Source organism: Medicago sativa, chromosome 2 (genome assembly GCF_051527215.1).
Source record: "Medicago sativa cultivar Bolivia chromosome 2, Bolivia_mono, whole genome shotgun sequence".
Lineage (NCBI taxonomy): Eukaryota > Viridiplantae > Streptophyta > Magnoliopsida > Fabales > Fabaceae > Medicago > Medicago sativa.
The window spans coordinates 51,957,601-51,983,249 of NC_140750.1; the positions used below are offsets into that span (position 1 = coordinate 51,957,601).

Sequence of the window (25,649 nt, forward strand, 5' to 3'; positions counted from 1 at the left end):
TTTTTGTAAGCAAAGTTTAAATTTGTAAAATAATTGTTAACAAAAAAGAGTATATATATTACAAATGAAGTTATAAAATAGTGACAAGAGGAAGCAATGGTTGAACATAGAGAATTGAGGTTTGAAGTTCTTATCCGTTTGAAGTAACAATGAGAGGGTGCTGCTGCGTATTGCCATTTAGTTTTCCACATATTGCCATTGCTGTTTCTCATTCTCAACATTCTTTCACTATTCACACCCCAACACCAAAATCAATACTCTCCTCTATCCATAATCATCCATTCTCTCCAACTTCACTTCATGCCCAACATCAACAGCCACATCATGATCAAGAAGAAGAAGAAGAAGAAGAAAGCTTTCAAGTTTTAACATCTGTTAAAACTGATTACAATGATATCATGATTGTTGATACCCCTAAATCTAGAATGCTTTTCCTTGATTCATCTCGTACGACAACCCATTTTGTTTTCTCTGTTTCTATGTCTTAATTCTTCATTCAAGTTTCAAACTTTACTTCTTGCTTCAACTTTGTTTGTGCAGATAATGTTCATAGCATTCTTTATAAGGACAAAAAGTGGACTAATTCCTGCTGGGTATGTTTGTTTGTTTGTTACTTTCACATTTTAAATATCATTAACTTGAGTCCATAGGAGTTTATGATTTGAGAAAATTTGTTGGCATTACTGAATAAGCCTATTGTCAAATTGTCTTAGAATTTGGGTTGAGTCTAATTCAACCTTACGGATTATCTGAACTTTGTAAGCATTACTTAGGCCATATCTGTAGGTAATGCTAGACTAAATCCAACTCCTCAGTCCTCACACGCAGCACAGTATAGGTGTTGGAGGTTGTAATGAAGGTAACCCAAATGCCACAATTAGGCAGACAGACCTCAATTAAGGCGTAATTAGCAAAAGTTGTCAATTGTGTATTAATCTCGTTCTTGGACGAAAGACAAGAATATAAATTTAGAATTCACATTGATGAGAAAAAATGTAAGAAAGGAAGTGAAAATGGGAGAATCTGGATCAGAGTGATTACATGATATGAGTATTTATAACTATTAGCTATCTAGTATCACGACAGTTTGAACCGTGAGAAGCTGTTACTAGCGAAGCCGCTAGACAGCGATCATTTGATGGGCTCAGGTTGATGGTCAAGGCCCAAATCACAGCGAATACAATGATACTAGTACAGCAGCTAGTTTATTTCAAATATATAGCTGACATATTTAGTAAAACTAAAGCATAGGTGCAATAATCATATTTAATGCTAATAAGGAATTTTTGTCTAGGGTTTGTGCCTTTATGCCTAAAGTATCTTCACATTGTATAATCGTCATCATTTTACTTTTAAGTTTCTAAAATTCAGCTCATAGTCAAATTATAAGTTACTGTGAAGATGCTTCTTTTATTTGTTACACATGAAAGTAGTGAAATGAGAAGCTGACATTCGCTATTCCCTTAACCCCTTTGACATAGTGTTAGAAATTTGACAACTTTGTCGTGTGGTTCATATATAGTGTTACATTGATTTGTCTTGGGTTATCATATTCTTTGAGAATGAAGATATTTACATACAACTCTATAACTTGTATCATTCCTAAATGTTGATGCTTGTAAGTTATGTAGCTGTATGTTATTTCTGCATTGACATTTACACGATAGATGAATTATTCATCGCAAAGCATGGGTTTCTGAACTTATTGCATTGAACAGGATGAGTTTGCCAGCTTGCCAGCCATTGTTCCAAAAGGTCCCATTGCTATCTTAGGTTTGGTAATTTCTTAATCTTAAGATGGTGTATATTGTCTTGGTCAATTTATACGGAATTGAATTCCTTAAATACTCCCTCCGGTCCTATTTATAAGAGAATGTTAGGTCAACAAAAGTTAATGTATTTGAACTGAATTTTTAACTAGATACATCAACTTTTGTTGACCCAAGTTTCTCTTATAAATAAGACCGGAGGGAGTATCAATTATGTTGTAAGTAATATCATACTGTTTTTTAAATCTTCAGGGTGGTGGAACTGCCGCTCATCTGATGCTTGAATTGTGGCCGGCACTGCACCTGGAAGGCTGGGAGATTGATGACATTGTAAGTTGTAACATGCTTCTTTTCTGTCATAAGATATTTGATAAATTTACCACGTGAACTATTTGATGTGTCAGATTTCTTTTTCAATATTATCTATACTATGGTGATGTTGAGCCAATAACATTTTTAACTCAATGAGACCGCAATTTCTACAAAAAAAGTTAATATCGAATTGAGACTTTATAGTCAGCTATAACATTCGAGTAAAAATAAAATAACAAACATGAAATTTGTTCTTGGATATGATTAAGTATTTTTATCTGCTGTTGTGCTGTAAATTCAAATTGTCCACTAGTGCTTTGGAATTTGAGTATAGATTATAGAAGGTACTTTCATTGGTAGTCAAACTATAGCTGACATGGTAAAATTAAATAACTTGGTCTACATTCTCCAAGTCAGTCTTAATACCATGTTCATGTTCAAATACTCTACAATTTTTATGGTTTTCCCTTCATATCTAATAAATATTTTTTATAAGAAGATGCCAGGTGCCTCTTTTCTTCTGTTTTAGGCAATATGAATTTATGATCAATGCTTTCAATCAAATTCCAATGTCTTGTTGATTGTTATCTTACTATCATATTTGCACATTGATTAGATCCATAATGCGGATGTTCTCACTTCTCACCCAAATTTTATTTTCTCGGAAAACCAAATATTTAGTTGATCGATAAAGCAAGAGATTATTTTGGCTTATCTGATCTGGAGAAGACAAACAAAGATGGCGGCATTCTAAATGTTCATATTGGCGATGCCTTCATTCCATCAGAGGATTTGCACAGAAGATATGCCGGTGAGTCATTTTCATCGTATATTATCTTGTTTATAGAAATAGCTTATACATAAGCACTTATATGATAAATGATTAATTAAGTTGTTTATCCAAACGGGGCTTGTGTTTTTAACCAGTGCCCCTACCTAACTAGCTAACCAATCTAACTAACTAATGGACTATTGTTGTTCTTATTCCGCCACATCTTAACATAATGGAACGGTGAAGCATAATTCAACTGGTAACATTAATGCATCATTGAATGGTTGAGTGGACCACGTGAATGGATCCTTATTTTATGCAGTAGGAGTAAACCATTCAGACATCACTTTTCTTTTGACTATTTAATGGGGTTATTATTCTGATAGTCTTAGCTAACTTATACATGTGAACAATTTCCAGGAATTGTGGTTGACTTGTTCTCTGACGGAAAAGTTTTGCCTCAGCTGCAAGAGGTATGTTGCAGATTTGCAAGTTCTAGGTCATTATAAAATTGTTCTTGGAAAGATGACAACTTTTGGTCATTGTCGTTATCGTAACAGTCGTGTGAAATTTAACTTAACATCAATAATAATATAAATTGGAATTGGCCCTTTATATGTTTTTACTTGTTCTTCCTAATAACTCAGCTATAAGCCAATTTGCTTCGTGAGATACTTGATTGTACAGTTTAGGTCATTCATTTATATGGTATAGGAAGATCAGAGTTTGTGGAACTCGGATACTCATGTGAGTTTTTGACAGGAACTTATAAAAGATCCAGTATATTTTGTTAATTGCAAGGTCGTTGTGTCTGTATATCTCTTCACATGATATGATCATGTAGAAAGCTCACATGAGAGGATCCAAATCTGAGGTTAATGGGAATAAAATACGGAACCAGACTCTAGATAGTCATCAGAAAACATGGTTGATATTATGGAAAAATAGAAAAGTGAAGATGGATGACAAACAAAAACAGAATAATTCCACTACTACAGTGGAAGTTACAGAAATCACAAGTTTTTCTGCCTCTGGTGAAAGAACAAAGATTAGGAATGATATTTAAAAAAATGTGATATATTGTTTTCTTGTGATTTACAATGTACCTTATCTTGATAAATGCATAAAAAGCCCCCCCCCCCCCCCCCCCCCCCCCCATCCTATGAGCTTTTATTAGTTTGCAATCTATACTTCTATATAACAATTTAGTAATGCACAAACAGTTATTTTGGTGTTTGCCTCTTATTCGATAACAATAATGCACAAACAGTTATTTTGGTGTTTGCCTCTTATTCGAAAATCAAGGTGTATTTGCCTATTACTTTCTCTAATTATGTTTCAACGTATTTCTCCTAGAACATTTATGAGCTTAAGCAAAAAAATTAATTGGACCAATGGTTATGGAATCATAAAACAGAAATTAGACTTGTAAATGTTCCAAAATAGAAGTTTGAGTCTAGCAACTTCTGCTCGTAATCTGCATAACTGATTAACTTGTTTTTTTTCCTTGAGAAATCAAAGGTATGAAAGTGATTAAAAAGTTAACTTTTATCATCGCAGGCATGGTTGCACTATGTTTGATAGTTCTTTATTTGTCTGACAGGTTAGTACTTGGTTGGAATTACATGATAGATTGATGGCTAATGGTCGTTTTATGGTGAACTGCGGCGGGATCGATGGGGTGGATGGAAGTACTGATCCAAAAAAATTATCAAATGACGAGGCATGGTTATTAAATGCTGCAATCAAAGCATTATCCAAAGCATTTCCTGGACAAGTAAGCATCTATTTCTAGTTCTTCATTATTTCTTGCATTTCACTGTTATACTACTTCCTAAGAATATGAGCTCAACAAATTTGTAATCTTTATATGGGATATAAAAAACCAGAAAGTAAACAGATGCTAGTCCCTATTCTAACGCATGAAGTTTTTGAAAAGAAACTTGTAATCTTTATATGAGATATAAGGGTAAGCATATAAGAGCACTCATGCAGGTTTGTAAATACAAAACGTTTTATTATCGGACCATTTTGATTTTCCAATTTAAATTGATTAGACATTGCATAGAAAAGTTTGTCATGTTTTTAAGTGAATCACTAACTTAGTTCTTGAAATTGTACGAGTCGAACAATTCAATCTCTAAAATTAACAAAATTCCAAAATAATCTATGAAACTAAAAAGAGTGCTGTCAAATATCGGCCATGGCAGCACCTTGGCGGATATTGGTGGTGGTTTTTGATCAGTCCGCCATGCCCAATTTCAGCCGACATGGCGGGATTTTCGGCCATAATCCGATATGATGACGCCACAAAGCGGCCGGAATGGCAGGATTTAGGCTCTCCGCCATCAACAAAATTGACTAAAAACCTTGCTCCCATTAGTCCTTTTGGTAAGTTTATTTAGACTGGAAAAACGTCCCAAAAAGACTAATGCAATCAAGGGTTTTCAATTTTAGTTCCATTTTGAAATGTTAATTTCAGGGACCAAATTGTCAGACCCTTACAATTTTAGGGACTAAATTGATAACTAAATCAATACTTGTTGTATTAATGCCAACTTCACATCCTATGCTATATTATTTGACTTTTTAATGTCATATTTGAGGAAGCTCAATCTGTTTTCATTTCTCAGCTAAATTGGAAGAGAATGCCGAAGGAAACGGGTGAGAATTTTATGGCACTTACAGGACCTTTACCTGATCTGAAATCTTGGTCTGCTAATGTCCCATCTCCTTTAAGCACAGGAGTGATGGATTGGAAACCTTGTGAAATAGTTTCTAGAATTTGATTTTTACCACTTCTTAGTAAATGTAAAAATATGTTTTGTAGGGAAAGAAGTGAAATTATTGAGAATATTTCAAACTAGTATTCTTTTGTCATTTTCTTGGGGATAATTGTGCATGTGTCTGCGACACCCATAATTAACACCTCATACAAATAAAGCCTAATAAACATCTAACAACACAAACTACGAGTCTCCAGGTATGTTTTCACTCCTAGTTATTTCCAATGACCAGGTTTGGTCACAATGAACACCTCGTGTATGGACTGTGAGTCCTAGCCCTCTGAGACCTCCACACAAGTCACATAGCGCCAAGGCTGGGGGAATCACCCTTCATGACTACTATTGTCTCATCTCATCGTTTGTAACATATCAACATATGTCATGATGCAAATGTCACAATGTGTCAATGCTCACAGTTATGCACAAATACATGTTCAATCATCCTTCCATTAACTAATCACAATATCTACTTATACTGTTTCACAGTCACATCTATCATAGTTTCCCACATCATGGGACTAATTGCAATCATCATATCAACGATTATTACACATCGTTATCGTTATCAACAACATCATTAGAACATTAATGACTCTACATTTAGCAAAGATCAATGGGGTATTGTAGAACATGAGTGTTCTAATGGAAGGCTATACATTTACCAAAGATCATTAAAACACCCGGTAGCTCAAAACGATCGCTTGTATAAAACAACATCGTTATCTTACAAGGGTGTGCCGATTCATCAGTCAAATTATGTATCGATGTGAGAATCTTGTTGGTTGGTAGTCTTTTTTTGAACTCAAGGTCTTTCTTGACTCTAACAAGTTACTAAAATTTAACTCGCCTAAAATTTAACAAGCTTGTTGATCATTCAATAACCTACGTTTAGCAAAGGACTATTGTGAAATACAATTATATATTAATGAATTTTATAAAAGGAAAAGAAACAACCTTCTCACCGTTGTTAAAAGGATTAATGTATTGATCTTTCAAAAGAAAAATATAACCAATTATTGTCAAAGTTTGTTAATTTTTTACACTTTCAAATTAGTTTGCTCAAGTGCTTGTAAGTCGTTTTGTGGACATATTGATCTTATTGTTAAACCTGCTTCTTTGACAATCATATGATGTGTGTGAAAATGAAAATGAAAATGCTGCACCAATTGTAAACAAGAAGTTTGAGATTACGGATTTCAATTTCAATGTCTCCAAAAGCTAAGTCAAGAAGCGGCTTTTTATACCTTTTTGGATTTATATTCACTTTAGATACACGTTCAACATGAGCTAGTCACACGTTCAACTTGTTCAAACTTATCCCCCATGCACATTAATTTGGTACATGGAGTTGTACTTTAGTATTATTATATTAATGTAACTTGACTTGATTGAATTGCAATTAGCAACTATAGTTTTCTACAACTGAGGAGGAAAACAGTTGAAGAGTATCTTGTTTGACCATTAAGTCCCTATGATATCAGCCAAGACTCTAATTAATTCCCATTCATATAATGCATGAAAGATTCAAATTAAGATAATGTTCATTCCAACTAGTATGAGCTAGTTATTATGCTGTCCATGGAATCAAGAACATGTACCCTACCCCTAATGAAGTACTGCATTTAGATCTTACGCCACACCATGCATATGTGAATGTGAGATTCCCATATATATATATCCTTTTAATCCAAAAATATTAATGTTACGAAGTGTTCGTAAAGGTAACGGCACCAACACTAGCAAGCAAGACGCATGTGTATACTACTACTATATAGTATAATAGGCACATATATATCTAATGGTTTAGAGCATCAAATTGGTACGTACTTAGTGATATAATGAAAGAGTCGCAATTATAATGAAGATACAAAGCAAAGCTATAATAATGTGTGATTTATTTATATTCATTACATTCATCTACGTGATTGACCAGCTAAGTAGTTAGCACAAATAATGTGAGTCATTACATTTCTCATGTGAAATATTGGTAGGTTGCGTGGGAATCCATTTGGTGAAATTTGTGTGTGTAAGATAGTCATGTTGAATTGAAACAACGCCATTCAGATCCCGGTTTTGCAACTATTTTGTATGAGAATTTATATAACCGAGACATAGAATTGTGTATTTTTTGTTGGACTGTCACGTGTATAAGCCATGGACTTTATGGAATTTTGCTTACCCTTTTATACCCTCCTACGTATTATTAGCTATTCTCTAGTTTTTTGCATTACAATGAGAGAAATGAGAAATTCAATCTGCCCTTTATTTGGATCCCACATTTTGGGATTACTCACTTGATCCACTTTTTTTTTTGTTTCCGTGAAAAAATACACATACAATATAAATAAATAAATAAATAAACAAATAAAGTTTGTCCAGTAAGTACAACTCAAATGATAAAATGTTGCAAATGTATTTGATATATTATATTTAAGGTTTGAACTCGTACGTATGGCACTAAATGTGTGTGAATTTTGCAACTAGGCTCTTTGAAACAGAAATAATACTACTAATTTGTTTTAAGAGATGAAAAGCCGAAGTTAAACTTATTTATAAGTAAAATGAACACATTAAACACACTATTTGCCTAACCAAAATGGTGATTTCATTTTTTTTTCCTTCTTCATATTATAGGTACAAGGTTTCCACCATTGTTTAACATGTTGCATGCACACACAATATTAGTTTTCTCCTCTGAACCGAATTTTCTTCATACGGAAGAGTTAGACATTGAACTCATGACCATTTGCTTAAGGGGTCTGAATCCCTTAGCAACCCCTTAGACCGACCTATTGTTGGTGGTAATTTCATATTTGATATAATAACAATAATCAAAATTTTATCTCATCAAGTGAAGTCGACAAACTATGGTAGTTATAAAAACCTAATTAGCACTTCATAAGTTATAGTTATCATCCGTAAAAGGATAAAAATAAAAAATAGTAAGACTTAGTTCAACTAACAAATATTGATATTGTTAAGTTGAATATCTATATTTGGATTTGCACCCGAGACTTTACAGTTATGTGTGTGAATTTTAAGTGGTGATTGTCACTTCATCTACCAACCAAAAAAATTGTCCAAAATAGTTATAGGTGATTAATTGTACGTCACCATACACAAATAGTTTGATGCTTCCATTTTGCATAATTAATTTAAGATATATATACCAACCATTATGCGGTGTATGGTTAAAATTATATTTACATAGTCCTTGGATTCTGTCTACAAATATGACAAAAGCTAATAGTACATCTTTTGGATCAGATGAATTACAAGACAATGTGGTCAAGGACAAGTTGATTTTATCCCTGTATCATGTACTACCAAACAAATGTGGTCTCAAGTAAAAACCATGGTTGCCATCTCTTTCCATGGAGCATAAGGGAGGAAAATTTTGTCTTATTTTGAAAACATAAGGAAAAAGCCAACAATATTACAAACTAGCCAGAAAACAAGCAAAATGACAATTAGAGATGAAAAGAGCAATAATCAAGACAAAATTACACAAACTAGAAATAAATAAAACCCAAGAAACTTGTGGGGTTTAAATAGTAATTTTGGATAGCTTTGCTTAATTAATTCTTTTATTTTTTAATCACCACCTAGGATCCGGAATCATGGTGCATCATCCATAGGCAGCCATCATCGTAGGAACCCAAAAGATTGAAATTGTTAATCAAATTAAGTAATTAATGAACTAATATTGCGTACGTTCTTAGGTATAGTGAATAATTACTATAGTTTATTCATAGGATCATAGAATTAGAACCCCTAGGTTTGACACTTACACTGAATTTGATGCAAATTCTTCACTTTTATGAGCATGATTCAAGGCTAACCGTAGGATTTTCATGTTTTGATTAGTGGACTTCAGCTTTGCTAACACTTACTTTGCTCATAATAAATAAATATTTCTTTGTTGAAATTATCTTTAATCGAACTTTATTTAATCATCTCTCAATCAAACTATGAATTATCGAGGTTCACTATTCTATAAGATGGAGGGTTAAAACAAAAGAAAATCTCTATTGGTTACCGATAAACTTGTACCAAGCTGAAAAATAGGATAAACTCTCTTTATTGGATCCAAACTCAAATATAATCTTGAAATTGTGAATCATGATAATTTTTTCAAGAGTGAAGATATTGTATGGTGCTTCACAATCTTCTTGCAGCACAATTTAGTTCTAAACACATAATAGTTTTTGACATTTTTATACGAAAGACAAGTTAGTCATCATGTTATGAGTTTAGGATTAATTTGACTTTTGTACAAAAATGTCATAGACTAATTTAAATTTTATTTTTACCATGAACTAATTCGATTATAAAAAAAATTGTCAATGACCAAATTGATTTTATAATAGTATGACCTACCAAAATAAGTTATAATAATAAATCCATAGTTATTTTTTTAACAAAGGGAAACTATATCTATCAATAGTTGTAATAACAATGATATTATAATAGCTATAAGTGCATGTATTGAGAATATGGAATGAACAGAAAATGCCTCCATCATTCTTTTTTGACTTTGACCAGTCCACAAGGGTTTGATTGAAGACAGATACATTTTCATCTTATAATTAAATTGAAAATACAATAAACTAAAACAATAAAACAAAATCCACTTTTTGTTCTATTACAATTTACAGGTAAAATGAGAGGAAAAAAACAAAGTAAGTTACTGTATCTATAAACTAGTAATTGACAGTTAAGCCGATTTTCTTCATTGTAATGAGGCGAAAATTTGGAGAAGGTCTCCCATTCAACGGACACTTACCAATGACCCAATTTAAAATATTATTACAAATATATTATATGTCCATTTATTATATAAATTTAATATGAGTTTAGCTTTCATGTATCAATAAATCACAATCAAATTCATGACAAAAAAAAAGCACTACCTTAGACTAGTTATGATTGAAGTTAAAAATATTTATAGATTTAACTAATATGATTAATTGATAGTGTAAAAATGTTTCTATTGACACTATAAATAATAAATTAAATATTTTATATAATATACATTATTGTTGTAAAAATATTTTACATGATCATTTAATAATATGGTGTTACTTTCCTCTCAAAAAAAAAACTATGTTGTCAATATCCTATTAACCAATTGCATTTCATTGTTTATATGACTTTTAACGTAGATATGATTAAAGTCAAATATTTTTAATGATACATATCAGTTTTGATCTATTGTCAATATAGTTTATTTTCAATTTTTTTTTTGTACAATTTTTAATGTTAGTATATATATCAATTGAATCTTTACTTAATTAATAATGTGACAATACAACATTAAATATTCTTTAAAGTAATTTTACACTAATTGTACATATAAATAAAAAATTTTATTTTATATTATGAAAATAAACGGTCAATTTAAAGATTATAACAATAAAAAGGGGGTGAAGAGCAAGGTCTATAGACATCTATAACTCCTAATTAGTCTACCTTTGTGATATCATCATTATGATCATAACACAGCTATTTAGCAACTCAGAATACTACTCAATATTTTATTCTTGTTGATCTTCTATTCTTCTTCTTCAATATTCATATTGTTACAGAAATATATACACATAAAATAAAATATAAATTTTCATATATTTCTGTGCCCATTCCTGGTTGTCAGTCCTTGTATGAGAAGCTAGCATTTGCACTGATCCACAAATCTCTCTCTCTCTCTCTCTCTCTCTCTCTCTCTCTCTCTCTCTCTCTCTCTCTCTCTCTCTCTCTCTCTCTCTCTCTTAAAACCCACGTCCGTGCCCTTCAAGCTAAGAAACAGTGTAACCTAAGCCTGTTTCCTTCTTTGTCTTCTTTCCTTTGTCCTCTAAGGATCCTTTTTGCTTATCACATAAGGTTTGTATTCTTTCTTCATTTTCTTATCAAACCCTTTCATATACTTTCTTTCATTTGTGTTCTCCCTTTTATTTGTTGCATCATTTCATAACCTTTGTTCATTTTTTTTTTCTTGCTTAGTTATGACTATATATATAGAGTCTTGCTTAAATTAAATTATATACAAAGTTTAACTTTCATATGTTAGTCTTGAAACGCACATATATATGTTTTTTTTTTGTTAAAATAAGTGGAAGTTTTAATAGATAATCAAGCAACAAGGGTTTTCTTTGTTTTTCCTTTTGGCTCTTCATTTAGTTTCATTAAACTAAATTTAAATTTTCAAATTAAAATAAAAACTAGGGCATGTTTTTTGAATATATAGCTGCATACAAAAACAATATTATTTTGTGTCTTATTTTTCTTTATATTCTTTCTGATGTTTAGTTTTCTTAATTGAGATCCATGCAAGTAGCAAAAAGTTGGAAATGAAACATTTCAACCGATCATTAATGATTTTTGTTCAATTTATTTCAAACAAATCCATGAATATCAGGCATACATATTCCTGTTTTTCTGCTGTTTACAAGGGTTTGTGTTCTAAATGTGTACATAGTGATGATGTAGAAGGAAGCATGAATAAAACTACTTGTTCTTGTAAGTTGTTCCGAGCTAGCTAAAGTCAAATATGTTAATCAGTTCAAAAAATCATGCATGGAATAAAAGGTCTATTAGATTTTCTCAAACCTAACTGGTCACAAAAAGTTATCTACCTTTTTAAGATCTTCCTAGGGTTATCTCTCAGATTCATGTTCCACGTGTCATCTGAAATATCTCCTGAATATTATTCCTTAATTTCATTTGATTTTTTTTTTCAAGCCCTAATTTCAGTTGTTAACATTAACTAATGATATTTGATTATCAATTTGGAGTCATAGTTGTTTTGGACAATATTATATAGCTTTCTAAGTTAATCTCAATTTTTTAAACACAAAGTACAATTTTGACAGTGAATATGGAGACCAGATATATAATCTCGAGATTATCAATCTTTGGCCACCATTTTTGAATTTCTAAATCATGGACTAATGTTAGTTCTGTTCATACCTGCTAAATGTTCATTCATGAGAATAAAATTGTTTCAGCTACCTTGCTAGTACAAGCCACATTTCTGAATAATTAATTAATATATACATATTTAATTACACATGTAACTAGTTTATCATTTTAATACAAAGAGAACCTTCTTATTCTTTACTTTCTCTCAGGTAATAGAATAAGGAATCTGTATACAGAATGATGCAAGGTAGTGGAGAATTAACAGTTCCTCCAGGGTTTAGGTTCCACCCTACTGATGAGGAGCTTCTTTACTATTACTTGAGGAAGAAAGTTTCTTATGAAGCCATTGATCTTGATGTTATCAGAGAAGTTGATCTCAACAGACTTGAGCCTTGGGATCTCAAAGGTACACACACTACATATTCATAAATCTTTGTCTTATATCTTATTCTTCTAAGCGTTCTCATAACCACTTAAAGTTGGTATGCAAATATACACTTTATATAATATGCTTATATTCAAATAAAGTCATGCATAATTTCTTTGTTTCATACTATATATAGGATTTTATGATCATAAGAAAAATAAAATAAAAAATAGAAGAGTTTATTATATATGAACTAATACTATGGCATCCAATCATATCTTACTTATGCGCCAAATATATTGCTTCTCACAATATTTCAATAATGATATGCATGCTGAAATATGATCGGATGATACTACAAAACTATTTTACACCGGTGGTGCATATCCATTAATACAAACTAAAATCACATGTTAACTTCGTCTACTTGTGTGTGTAATTGCATATGAAACACTTGCACTAGTAACACCGGATCAACCCTGATACGTTGATATCCGCAATGATTTGAAAAATATAGGTAACTAAATGTAATCACATGTGTCGGTTTTGTCTCGGCGTCGGACACCAGACATGTCTTCAATCTTAAGTGTCTATGCTACATATTGAGTTTTCTAAGATGAACTAATTAAACATCTTGTTCATCTCTTAATTTTGTATTAAATTGAATAGTTTTGTGTGTGCACTTGTTGCAGATAAGTGTAGGATTGGATCAGGGCCACAGAATGAGTGGTATTTCTTCAGTCACAAGGACAAGAAATACCCAACAGGAACAAGAACAAATAGAGCAACTACAGCTGGGTTTTGGAAAGCAACAGGAAGAGACAAAGCCATATATCACACCAATTCCAAAAGGATTGGAATGAGGAAAACCTTAGTATTCTACACTGGACGTGCTCCTCATGGCCACAAAACTGACTGGATCATGCATGAGTACCGTCTTGATGATGATGATAATGCAGAAGTTCAGGTCAGAAATAAAAACCACACTTGTGGTGCATGTCACATTTTCTCTTCTTTTTTTTGTATATAGTTTTAATATGTATCAAATATATGTAATCTATCAAATGTTACTAGCCAAGTAATTAATAAGAACCTCATGAATTTGTTTTTCAGGAAGATGGATGGGTAGTATGCAGGGTATTCAAAAAGAAAAACACAAACAGAAGCTACCAACAAGAAATTGAAGAAGAAGATCATCACATGATTAACCACATGAGATCAACAAATGGTCCAAACCATTTTCTAGAACCAAAACATCATCACCATATGCAACAACTAGGACTATATGATTACAACAATAACACCACCACCACCTTTGATGGTACAATTCACTTGCCACAATTGTTCAGTCCAGAATCAGCTATAGCAGTACCACCAACTTCCTTCCATAACTCATCAATGGACATCCTTGAATGCTCTCAAAATTTGTTGAGGCTCACAACAACAAATACTAGCTCAGGACTTAATCTCATGCAGCAACAACAACAAGGAGAAAGGTTGATCAGTGGTGGTGATTGGTCATTCTTGGATAAACTACTTGCATCACACAATGGAATGGATCTTAATCTAAGGAACAAATTATGTAACACTCCTAATAATCACCAGGCTGCACCTTCTACTGCTGTTGGAACTTCTTCAGCTCAGAAATTTCCATTTCATTACCTTGGTTGTGAGTCTCATGATATTATGAAATTTTCAAAGTAATTAATTAAGGTTATGATGATGACCTCAATTATTTATTACATGTGTTATACATAAGTGATGATGAGAGAAATTTGATTTCTAGTATAAGTTTTTTTCTTCTGTTAGATACTACTATTTGAAATTCCACGCATTAATTAATTTAGTTAATTATTTCTTTTGAGTATGAATTGTATATATTATATGCATCTCTTATTCAAGCTGCTTGACAAACCATTGTTCTTATTATTGAAATGAACTCAATAACAACCACATATATGACAATACCTTAAGACAGTTGCACTTTAGCACCTCAATTTTGCTCCCGATCGGGTCGTAACTCCATAACGGCTATTTTTACGTGTTAAAAGCCGGTCAGGTAGTAACTCCCGATAGTGTATTTTCAGCAAAGTGAGCAATATTTAGGTGTCTAAAAGTACTTGTCATACCTTAATATATTTCACCACCTTTGGATGATAAATTTGAGTAGTAAATTGGGCTTATTAAATATTAGGCCCAATTAATAAATAGGTAGTAATTAGTACTAAAAAAAGTTTAGAGATGTGCAAAAGTAAATGAGTGAGTGATTGAAAGACATAACACTAAATGTAAGTAGTTAAGTGAAATGCATAGAATTCTCTTAAAGTGTGTAGAATACTCTCTTAAAGTGCATAGAATACATGATTCCGATTTTTTTTTTTTATATAATGAAATGTATAATAAGGTGTCCATATGAGATATGCCATGTCATAAGTGACATTGCCACATCATCAAAATTGACCCCCAAAATAGGGTGGGGGATGAAAAGTTATAAAAAAAAAATGAAGTAGGGGGACCAAAAAGTTGTTTTTTAAAATAGAAGTATCAAAACTAAAAAAAATAAAACTAGGGAGATAAAAAATGTATTTAAACCTATAATCTATCAATAGTATTACTATTCTTGATAGAAAACATTGATAAGAGAAAAAGTGGAGAAAAGTAAAATGTAAATTATATATTAATTGATAGTAAAAATGAATTTCATCAAAGGTTACATAAGAATTAGACAGCTAAGAAGCACAATTTACTCGTGTAACTAACTTTTATTTTATATGGTTGTCTTTGGTCTATGATTTCTGGTTGCGTAAGTTTTCATCGGTTCATCATGGTAATTTAAATGATCATCTTCTTCAGTTTGGTGGATTAGGGGTTTTTCAAAAAACCTCTTGACTGGTTTTTAATATTATTTTGATTTTTGTGCTTTTTGTAATATGGAAGGAGAGAAATGGGAGGATCTTCACTCATAAGGCAGTTCTTCTTCAATCTTTAACCGAAAAGGTCAAAATCCAGACGTTTTGGTGGTTGAAATCATATTATCATATATTTGAGTTTGATTATCTCACTTGGAGGTTGAATCCTTTGTAGTGTTTAAAGACAGTTTCTTAACTTTTGTCTTTGACTACTTTAAGTAGCTTTGTACTGTAATGTAAACTTCTTGGATGTTAAGCTTCTATAGTACACCTTATATTAAAGTGGTTTTGTTTGGTTTATTAATATATTTTTTTCTTAGCTTTTTTAAAAAAACTAACTTTTATTTTATATCTCGAATAAATATGTCTGTAAAAAAAAAAGATTCTTAAGAAATATAGGAAGTAAGTACTTTATTTTTTTTACAAAAGGAAATAAGTACTTTTTAAATTGATATGATGACCCAAAAATTAGTATGCATCAGCAACTATATGTCTATTAAATATTAAAGTATAAGTTGATTATGCTTCTAAGATAACTTTTTCTTTTGTGATAAGCAAGTTAATCGGACACATGCGTCTCAACTAGAAATTTATAGTTAGAAAACATTATTATTGGTAACAAAAAAAACATTATTGTTAAGACATTTCAACCAAAAGTTACAGTTAAATGTTTAATTAACATTCTTGCGTCTTTTAGAAATTTAAAGTTGTATTTTATTACATGTCTTATTTGCATTTGTTTTTTTAACAAGAGCATTTTAGCTCAACAAGTGTCACATGGGTGACAATAGCATCAACTTTCCATATAGCAAATGAAATTCTAAGCTTTTTCTTTTAACGTAGTCAACATATTAGCTAGTTCATACTCAATAGTCAATATAACGTGTGGGAATCTAATTATCTAAGCCTTAAAAGATGATAGGATAGGGCTCCAAAAAAATGGATGTCGAATTCCATCTTTTCAAGCAATAGAAAGAAATGTCCAATGCCATACACATTCCCTTCCCATCGATTTCAAAGGGCAATGTGCTCCAATAAGAAAGATAAGTGATAACTGAATTTGATAATAGAAGTTAGTTGCTTTTACTATATTGAGAAGAGTTAGGTATCTCTCCAAGATATGATAAAGATTTTTAACCCTCGTAGTGTGTAAGTATTTAAATTGGTGCCAATAACAAAAAGGGATGTCGATTATTTTTTAAGAAATAGAAAAGATCAATATGATACTTTTTTTAGCAGAGATACTTAAGAATCCTAGTAGTTTAAATTAAGTTAAATTAATCTCTTTTTTTCTTAGGTTTCCTCCACATGAATTAATCATAATTGAGACACATCATACATTAAACGTGGATACCTCTTTTTGTCAGGATTTAAAATGTGTTGCCACCTTTTGGGAGTTTAGTTTCTTCGACGGTCTACTAGACTCAGTCTTCTTGGTTAAATATACGCTTCTAATAAATACTATTTTTTTTTTAAATATGACTAAAAATTATTATAAAAATTATCATTTTAACCCATATTTAACATTCTTAATAATTAGTTTGTTTTATTTATCAAATACTAAGTATGTATATATGACTTGTTTATCGAAGAATAATTTGAGTATTTACACCCAAAAAAAATATTATTTTGTGGGCCATATATTTTGCTTTTACTCGCAACATACTTTTAGTGTTCATACGTCTTTTACTTGCAATGCACATTACACGGTAAATGGAAAATAACAAAACAAAAAAAAAAAATGACACCACTCCACTATTCTGTATACTATACTACTATTATAGGGTGTTGCTTTTTTTTTGACGGGAAGATAGTTCATTTCATTTCATCCAAAATAATAGAGTCAATACAATAGGGAGGATGATTGAAAATACTGGGACTAGCATGTAATATAGACGCTCGAGCAAGATTATGAGCGACTCTATTAGCTTGTCTCCTAACATAAGCTAGAGCATAAGTAGCATTAGAAAAAAGCAAAGCCCTACAATTAGAGAGTAAACTTCCTAGTTCATTAACATATGGGCTATTACTAAGGATAGCATTCACAACAAGCTGACAATCCGTTTCAAAAACAACGCGATTGAGACCAAGATCGAGAGCAATTTGGAGGGCTTGTTGTAGAGCAGTAGCTTCACCCTCAGCTGCGGTTAGAATAGAGGGAAAAACCATTGAGTGAGCTTGGATAAGGTGTCCAAGGCTGTCTCGGAAGCAGATACCAACACCAAATTTTCCTTCGGCTTCGAAGAGCGCACAATCAACATTACACTTTATCCAATCTGCCTGCGGTTTAGACCATCTTGGAGTAGCTGGCTGTAAAGTATCATTCGGACGGTTGCACCACGTGAAATCTTGAACATTATCCAGCGCTAGCACACAAGATGCTTGTGCATTGACTGGTTTTTGTTCCCATAAACAAGCATTGCGCGCACGCCAAATACTCCATAATATAGCTACAAATCCAGCACGATTTTCCACTTCAAGCGATCTAAGGATGGCAAACATAATAGAAGAAAAACTACCGTTTGACGTCATGTACGATGTTATCTTAATTATAGGGTGTTGATATTCCATACATGATACACATAATATTTTTACGCTTAGCAAATTAAATTTTAATAGGGTTGAATATGTTTTTAGTCCCTACAAAATTATTAGTTTTCAAGTTTAGTTCTTATAAAATTTTAATGGTAATTTTAGTCCTCCAAAATATTATAGTCCTTTGAAAACTTTTTACAAAAAATAGATACTTTTTTAGTCCTCCAAAATAGTCCCCATAAAATACAAATAAGGACTAAAAGTGAATAAATTTTTTGTAGAGACAAAACTTGAAAACTTGTAATTTTGTAAGGACTAAAAACATATTTAATCCTAAAAAATATTGTATCGGATAAAATAACATATACAATTTTTAAGAAACGAAAGGGTGAGGTGGGGAACACACCATTGAGCATCCTATATTCATATACTATATAGTATTACATACAAAAATGGTCGATAGAGTTACGACTCACGACCTGATCGAAAGTGAATTTAAGATTAGTTAAAGATCAATTGTCCAAACCCTACACACTCTTGGTTATTATTCCTAATGACTTGAGCTTGGTCCAGTTTCTTCATGATTTTTAATGTTCACTTGACTGATAAAAAAATCCTCACCAAATCAAGTGTGCTTCAACATTGCTTGCTGCTGCTATCACCTGCTGACTCCCCATCTACGTGGATGGATAATACTTTTAAAAATGGGTACAATATCTAATCAATTCCAATAACTATTTTTTAATTAAAAATTGAAAATATGACGAAGGATTCAAGAGATCACAAATTTATGTTGCGACTTCAAAAGCATGCTACACATTATACTCCTAGTTACATATTGTCCAACTTCCGTGCGTAATGCATGCACGTCTAGACAACTCAGTTCAAATCCAATTAATATATTTTCCCCATAGGTTTTGAAGATAATTGTCAAGAGTTTTATATTGAAAGTGACATGGTTTGAAGAAATGCTTATATAAGTAAAAGCAATCCTCATTTTATAAGCAGGTTTTTAAAAGATGGGTTATGTTCAATATAAAAACTTAATATTGTATCTGAGTCTATCAATTCGAATCACCCATCATTTATATCAACGTATCAAATTTAATATTGATGGGCGTATATTGGAAAATTGACACCCCTCACCTTACAAAATGGCTTTGAAAGATGAGTTAGATCCAATATAAAAACCTAATAATAATCACATTTAAGATACTATCAGGTAGGGATAACAAAATGGACCAACTCGTCTTGTCTCGCCCATCCCCGTCATTAATGTACAAGCCTAAAGCAGGTCAAACCAACTAATTAAAGATTTAAGATTGAAATCTCACTCCGTCCGTTTTTATGGTGGGGGTGTTTGTTGAAGGTTAATTATGAATTACATTCATGGGAATATATGGGTGGACAATGGATATATCCATGTTTGTTATTAGATTGAGAAACAATTATTTATGGGTATAAAGGTTCCTACGAATGAAATACTTCTCATAACTTCCAATATTCCCATGAAATTATTCCCATGTTAAAGGGTGAGAAAGTGAATTTGTATGTGATTTTATATACTTTTCTAAATAAAAATATATAACTTCCAAAAAAAATTAGGAATTTTAAAGAGTGTGCCAAACATATTTTTTTTAGAAATACCCAGAAATCTCGACTTTATATTCTATGGTATGTTACTCCTAAGAACAATTTTTGAGTCCATGAAACAAACGGTCTCTTAATTAAAAAGTTTCACAAAAATAGTGAAAATAGTTTAACAAATTATAAAAATAAAGAAAACCGAAGGAAATCAAATGTGCATGTAACTCATGAATTCACTGAAAATATGAAAATTATTTTTCAAAACATTCATGATTGATGATTTAAAAATCTAGAATAAGTAAGAAGACAATCAAAATAAAAAGTCATTGAGTCCAATTGACAAACTAAAACTCGTTTGGTTTTTATTGACTCATATCATTCCACAATTGTGGTACATTTGATGATGGCTAGGAGACACCCTTTTCACCCATATGCTTCGCTCATCTAGAAGAATAGACCATTCCATAGTAGACGCTACCTCGTATGTCTTTTTCAAGATTTGACATTATTGTCCTCCTTAACTCATTAGGTGTTGCTCATCCTCAAGCTTAGATTGTTTTCCTAGTTTGTTTCTTTTCCATTCATTCGTAATAAAAACATAGACTATAGACTATTAGAAACATTAGGCTTGATGGGTTGACCATGTTTTGAAAATGGGTTGTGGTTTATGAATAAAATGAGTTTTATTTTATTTTAGGCCAAATACCTCCATGGGCCCTTTAAGTTTCACGTTTGTAACAGATAGGTCTTTTAAGTTTCAAAGGTTACAGATAGGTCCTTTAAGTTTCTAAGGTTTCAGATAGATCCTTTAAGTTTCGAGTTTGTTTCAGATAGGTCTTTTCTATCAACCTCCGTTAAGGACCTATCTGAAACCTTAGAAACTTAAAGGACCTATCTGTAACCTTTGAAACTTAAAGGACCTACTTGTTACAAACGTGAAACTTAAAGGACCCACGGAGGTATTTGACCTTTATTTTATTTTGACTTGATGGGTCAGCCTGCCCTATCATAGTTCTAATTTTAAGTAAATTAAGAGGGACGAACCAACTATTAGTGATAAGTTTAAAATCTCGACTCTCCTCACCCAAAAAAATGGATTAAATGGGCCAACCATTAATGATGGGTTTTAAGTTGTGTTTTCTTTATAAGAACTTTGATCACTCTACTTTGTGATTATTTGCAAACTATGAACACTTTGATTATGCCCGTTGATTTTACTTCATTCAATAGTTAATATAACTTATTTGTTTATTGAAAAATGCACACTTTTTTTAATTGTCTAACACTCACTCTCTTACGGAGTAAAATTCGTGTGATTTCTACCACTTTATATATGACTCATTTCGAAAGAGGGTGAATGTTAGAGATAGTTTTAGGAAACGAATGCTCGTAGCACTCCTCTAGTTTATATTTGTAAAATTTGTGTATTGTATGCACTAATGTCACTTTATATATATTTTAGATAAAAAAATATTTATTGAATGCAATTGAAATATATCTTAAATAAATAATTATTGTCATCTCAAATATGTATGAAATATTTCTAAACGGAATATAGTGTTATTCTGTGAGAAATTTGTCCTAAATGATATCAAAATTATGTCCAAATTTTATTTGAAATAAATTTCAAATTCATCTGAAATTTGTTTGAAATATAATTTAAATCAGTCTGAAATTCAATTGACAAAATCATATTCATAACTAAACTATTGATGTGTGTTTGTTGGGAATTTGTCTAAAATATGTTTGAAAGAAGTTGGGATGGAATTTGAGAATGACGTATTCAGTTTGCAATTTTGCAAATGATATATGTTCGTCTGAAAATCATATTTTGTCCAAAAATTTTCTATAATTCGAATGTGTTTTGTTTTTAAGTCTATGCAAAAATAGGTAATGGGGTTGATCCAACAGTCTAACCTATTTTTCCATTTCTAGCGTCAAACACTAGATATGAGCACATCTCAATGCTAAGATTCAAACTTTGGTTCATCATGTTGTGAAGGTCTAACACCTTATGTTACATTACATTCAACTCTCATTGGTTAGTTTATGTGTGTGTGCGTGATGCTCTTTGATGTAAAGATTAATTGTTTAAATTGACCATGTATTATACGCGCAAAAAATATAATGTTTTAAAAATAACATAGCATACATTTTTAGCAAAAAAAAAAACATAATTCTTTTGAGTCTTAATTTAATAACGATGTTTTTTTAGAAGGATAATAAGAATTATTAAGTATATTCCTCAAAAAAAAAAAAAATTATTAAGTATACACATGTACAAGTTGGGTTCACGAGTCCAATGTCCCAAAATCTCAACCCAATACCCGAACCACATTTAGGTTTAAACAGATTAGTCCGGGATGGACCCGAATGTGAATGGATTGGGTACAAAACTAGATTGGGTTAGTTCGGTGTATGGGTTCACAACTTGACATGTATCCATAAACACCTCTAACTTATTATTGATCGAGATTGAACTAATCGACACTTAGTTCTCAATTTAAGTTGTTGAATTGATCTATGAATTCTAAAAAGGCAGTTTTTATTCACATTTTTATCATCAAAATAAATAATTTTTCCTTCGGTCCTAGATATGAGAAAAAGTTTAGTAAACATTAAGTGATGTATTTTGTCAAAATTTTGAGTCAAACACATCAACTTTTGTTTATCCAACTTTTTTTATCTTTAAGACTAGAGGATCTTTATCCAATTTTGACTTGATATGATGTTTGGAGATGAACATTTAAGAGGTAGTTTAACCTTGTTTGAAAAAATCGGATATCTCACTCTTGATTTGCGTATTGAAATGACTACTAGAGGTTAAAGATCCTAATTACAATTAATGGATGAATAGGCATTTTTATCCTTAAATTTGCACAAGTCATTTAATTTCGTCCTCAAATTATTCGAAATACCTAAAACGTCTTTGAATTTTACAAATGTTAATCAATTTTGTCTCCTTCAAGTCTCGTCGTTAACAGTGATGACATGTGACGTTAGGCGCATACGTAGATTGTCAACTCGAATGCCACATATTTAGGGACGAACTTGTTCGAAAATTTTGAATTTTTTTGGACTTTTTTTAAAATGAAAGTCATTACAAATTTCTACAACATTAAGTCGATCCTTGAATTATTTAATTGAAAATCAAGATGGTCTATGAATTATGTCATTCACTATCAAATTGATCCATAGATTATTTATAACTATTAAATTGATCCATAAAAACTAAAGAATGTATTTAAGTATTATTTATTATATTTTGCATGTTTGAAATGAATTACCTATATGGAATGTAGTCTCCAAAATCTTCATGCAGAAGTGTTGAAACCACTTAAAATTCTCTATGTTCTACACCCACGAGCATTTTGCTTGTTTTCTGCACCCAAGATGATGATGAAAATCTTATTGCCACAACTGTTGGATCTATGAGATAAAGTCATGTTTCATTAATTATATCGACAGAAAATATGTCTAGAGATAGAGAGAGAGAGAGAGAGAGAGAGAGAGAGAGAGAGCGTGGTCTGGTGCGTGAGCGTGGTGGTTATTCTCGGGCCATCCGAGGACAACCACGTCGGTATTCACCTTCACCGGAAGTAAGGTACTATAGGGGGGAAGGGGGCCAAGCAGGGTGCCACAAAAGGGGGGGCATAGGGGAGAATGGTCCGACGTGAGATCGCGAAAGAGGAAAGCGCAGGAACAGGAGGATGGACATTGGGACAGACTTCGGGACGATCAGAGGCATCGAGGGTCAAGGGTTCGGAGACAAGGGCGGTCTAGGGTTAGGGATAGGTTTGTGGATGCAGATTGGTTTGATTCTGGTATTGATAGTGAGTTAGCCGATCAAGAGTGGACTGATGATGGTAGGGTTACTGTTAAGTTTTTACGACCAGAAAGGGGTAGGGTTTGCGAAGGCCTAAGATATGAAGTTGGGCATGTTTTGGAACGGCGCAGATCACTGTCCATAATTCGTGGAAAGGATGTGTTGACTGGAGCAGAATCAGTTCGCGGATATCATCAACATCAACGTCCAGATTCCAGAACTCAGGCACCGGATCAGAAACTAGAGGTGAACAAAGCTGTCGTTTCTTTTTATTTTTCAAATATCCCGCACGATATACCATATGTTGTATTGCGTCAAGGATTTGAGGTATGTGGCATTATGGAGGACGTTTATTTGGCTCGTAAGAGGAATGTTAACGGTGGTGCTTTCGGTTTTGTGCGGTATAGTAACGTGAAAGATGTTGAGAAACTTTTGAAGGCGGTAAATAATGTGTGGTTTGGAGATTGGAAAGTGGTGGCAAACGTGGCGAGTTTCGATAGGGCGAATAGTAAGAGGGGAGAAGGAAGAGAACGGGGTGTGGAAGATAAAAAAAAAAGAGGGTGAAAAAAATCTAGAGGGAGATAAAAGTAAGGTGGGGAGAGGAAAGGTGGTGGAGGGAGAGGGAGGAGATGTTGGGGGAAAGAAGGGGTATGCTGGTGTGGTAGGGAAGGAAGGAGGGGCTGTTAAGATCGTCGGAGGAGAGGGGTATGGGGTGGAAAAGAGGTTGAACGCTAAGGATCTTCAAGGTGCCAAGGTGGATGGAGTGGACGGGTCGAAGGTGCATATTCCTAAATATTCGTCAAAGAAAGATGATGTTTTATGGGCAAGGAGGAGTATGGTAGCTTCGGTGTTGAATGGTGAAACTATCCCCGTGGTGCAACGACGGGTTTATGATGCGGGTTTTGAAAAGTTAGACATTATTCCTTTGGGGGCCGACAAAGTGTTATTGCGTATGGAAGATGATAGTGATGTTAACATTCTTTTGTCAGAAGCATCAGAATTTTTTGATAATTTTTTTTCCAAACCTTTTCAATGGAAGATAGATGATGTGGTCCGTGAAAGGGGAGCTTGGGTGAGAATTTACGGGGTTCCGTTGCAAGCATGGAATTTTGAATTCTTTAAATTGTGTGTTTACGATTGTGGTCGGTTGTTGAGAGTGGATGACTCCACGTTGGATAAAATTCGTCTTGATTATGCACGGGTCCTTCTTTCAACCTCGAATTTGGATTTAATTAATTTCGTCTCAAAGGTTATGGTGGATGGGGAGGTTATCGATTTCAAGATAGTGGAGGAAGGGGGGTTTCCGTTGGGAGAGGATGCATGCTTGACTGATTATGATGAATCTCAAGACGATTGTGAATTGGAGGACGACCGTATTTGTGAGGAGTTAAATGCTGAAGAGGATGTAGATAATTTGGTGCAGCATTTATCGCAGGAGTGGCAGAAGGAACAGAAGCTTTCTCAACTACAAAAGCCTATGCAACCTATTGATTGTCCAGCGGTTGTGGAGGTTCCAGCTGAGAGTTCAGAGGCTGTTTTGGCAGGTTCGGCAGAGGCGAATGTTCAGCGTCAATCTGCTCTTGGAGCTTGCTTCGGTACTCAAGTTAGTGTACACGCAAGTTCTGATGGTAATGGTGATCATGAAAGTGATAACCATAATTCTTTAAGTAGTGTTAAAAGGAAAGTACAGCGGACATCTTCTTGTCCTCCAGGTAGAGTACACGCTACTTCATCGGGACCTTGGAGTTTGGAATGGGCTAGTCGGCATAAGGATGTGGTAATTTGTGATGCGAGGCATAGGGATGCTAAGGGTAAGAGCAAATCCATTTCAGGTGATATTGGCGTGATTAGAAAAAAGGGGGTTGGTC

At 32.7% G+C, this 25,649-nt stretch overlaps 3 protein-coding genes across 4 annotated transcripts; 2 read left to right on the top strand and 1 right to left on the bottom strand.

The window, feature by feature from the left end:
- The first annotated feature begins 106 nt into the window (after positions 1–106).
- Positions 107–5,742, top strand: LOC146948757 (uncharacterized). The gene is made up of 8 exons (XM_085744966.1): positions 107–447; positions 541–593; positions 1,719–1,778; positions 2,022–2,099; positions 2,763–2,892; positions 3,274–3,326; positions 4,457–4,630; positions 5,487–5,742. Exons 1-8 carry the CDS (start codon positions 150–152, stop codon positions 5,640–5,642), a joined length of 1,002 nt encoding a protein of 333 aa, XP_085601092.1. The 5' UTR covers positions 107–149; the 3' UTR covers positions 5,643–5,742.
- A 5,431-nt stretch (positions 5,743–11,173) lies between these two features.
- Positions 11,174–14,788, top strand: SMB (NAC (No Apical Meristem) domain transcriptional regulator superfamily protein). Of its 2 annotated transcripts, none has more exons than XM_085744967.1 (4): positions 11,174–11,519; positions 12,767–12,963; positions 13,617–13,891; positions 14,038–14,788. In XM_085744967.1, exons 2-4 carry the CDS (start codon positions 12,795–12,797, stop codon positions 14,626–14,628), a joined length of 1,035 nt encoding a protein of 344 aa, XP_085601093.1. In that variant the 5' UTR covers positions 11,174–11,519; positions 12,767–12,794; the 3' UTR covers positions 14,629–14,788. The 2 variants fall into 2 exon arrangements, with proteins under 2 accessions (XP_085601093.1, XP_085601094.1); XM_085744968.1 differs by having other exon boundaries at positions 11,513–12,155.
- A 2,860-nt stretch (positions 14,789–17,648) lies between these two features.
- LOC146948759 (uncharacterized) lies at positions 17,649–18,365 on the bottom strand. The gene has a single exon (XM_085748426.1). The coding sequence runs from the start codon at positions 18,363–18,365 to the stop codon at positions 17,649–17,651; it is 717 nt and encodes a 238-aa protein (XP_085604552.1).
- Positions 18,366–25,649: the final 7,284 nt, after the last annotated feature.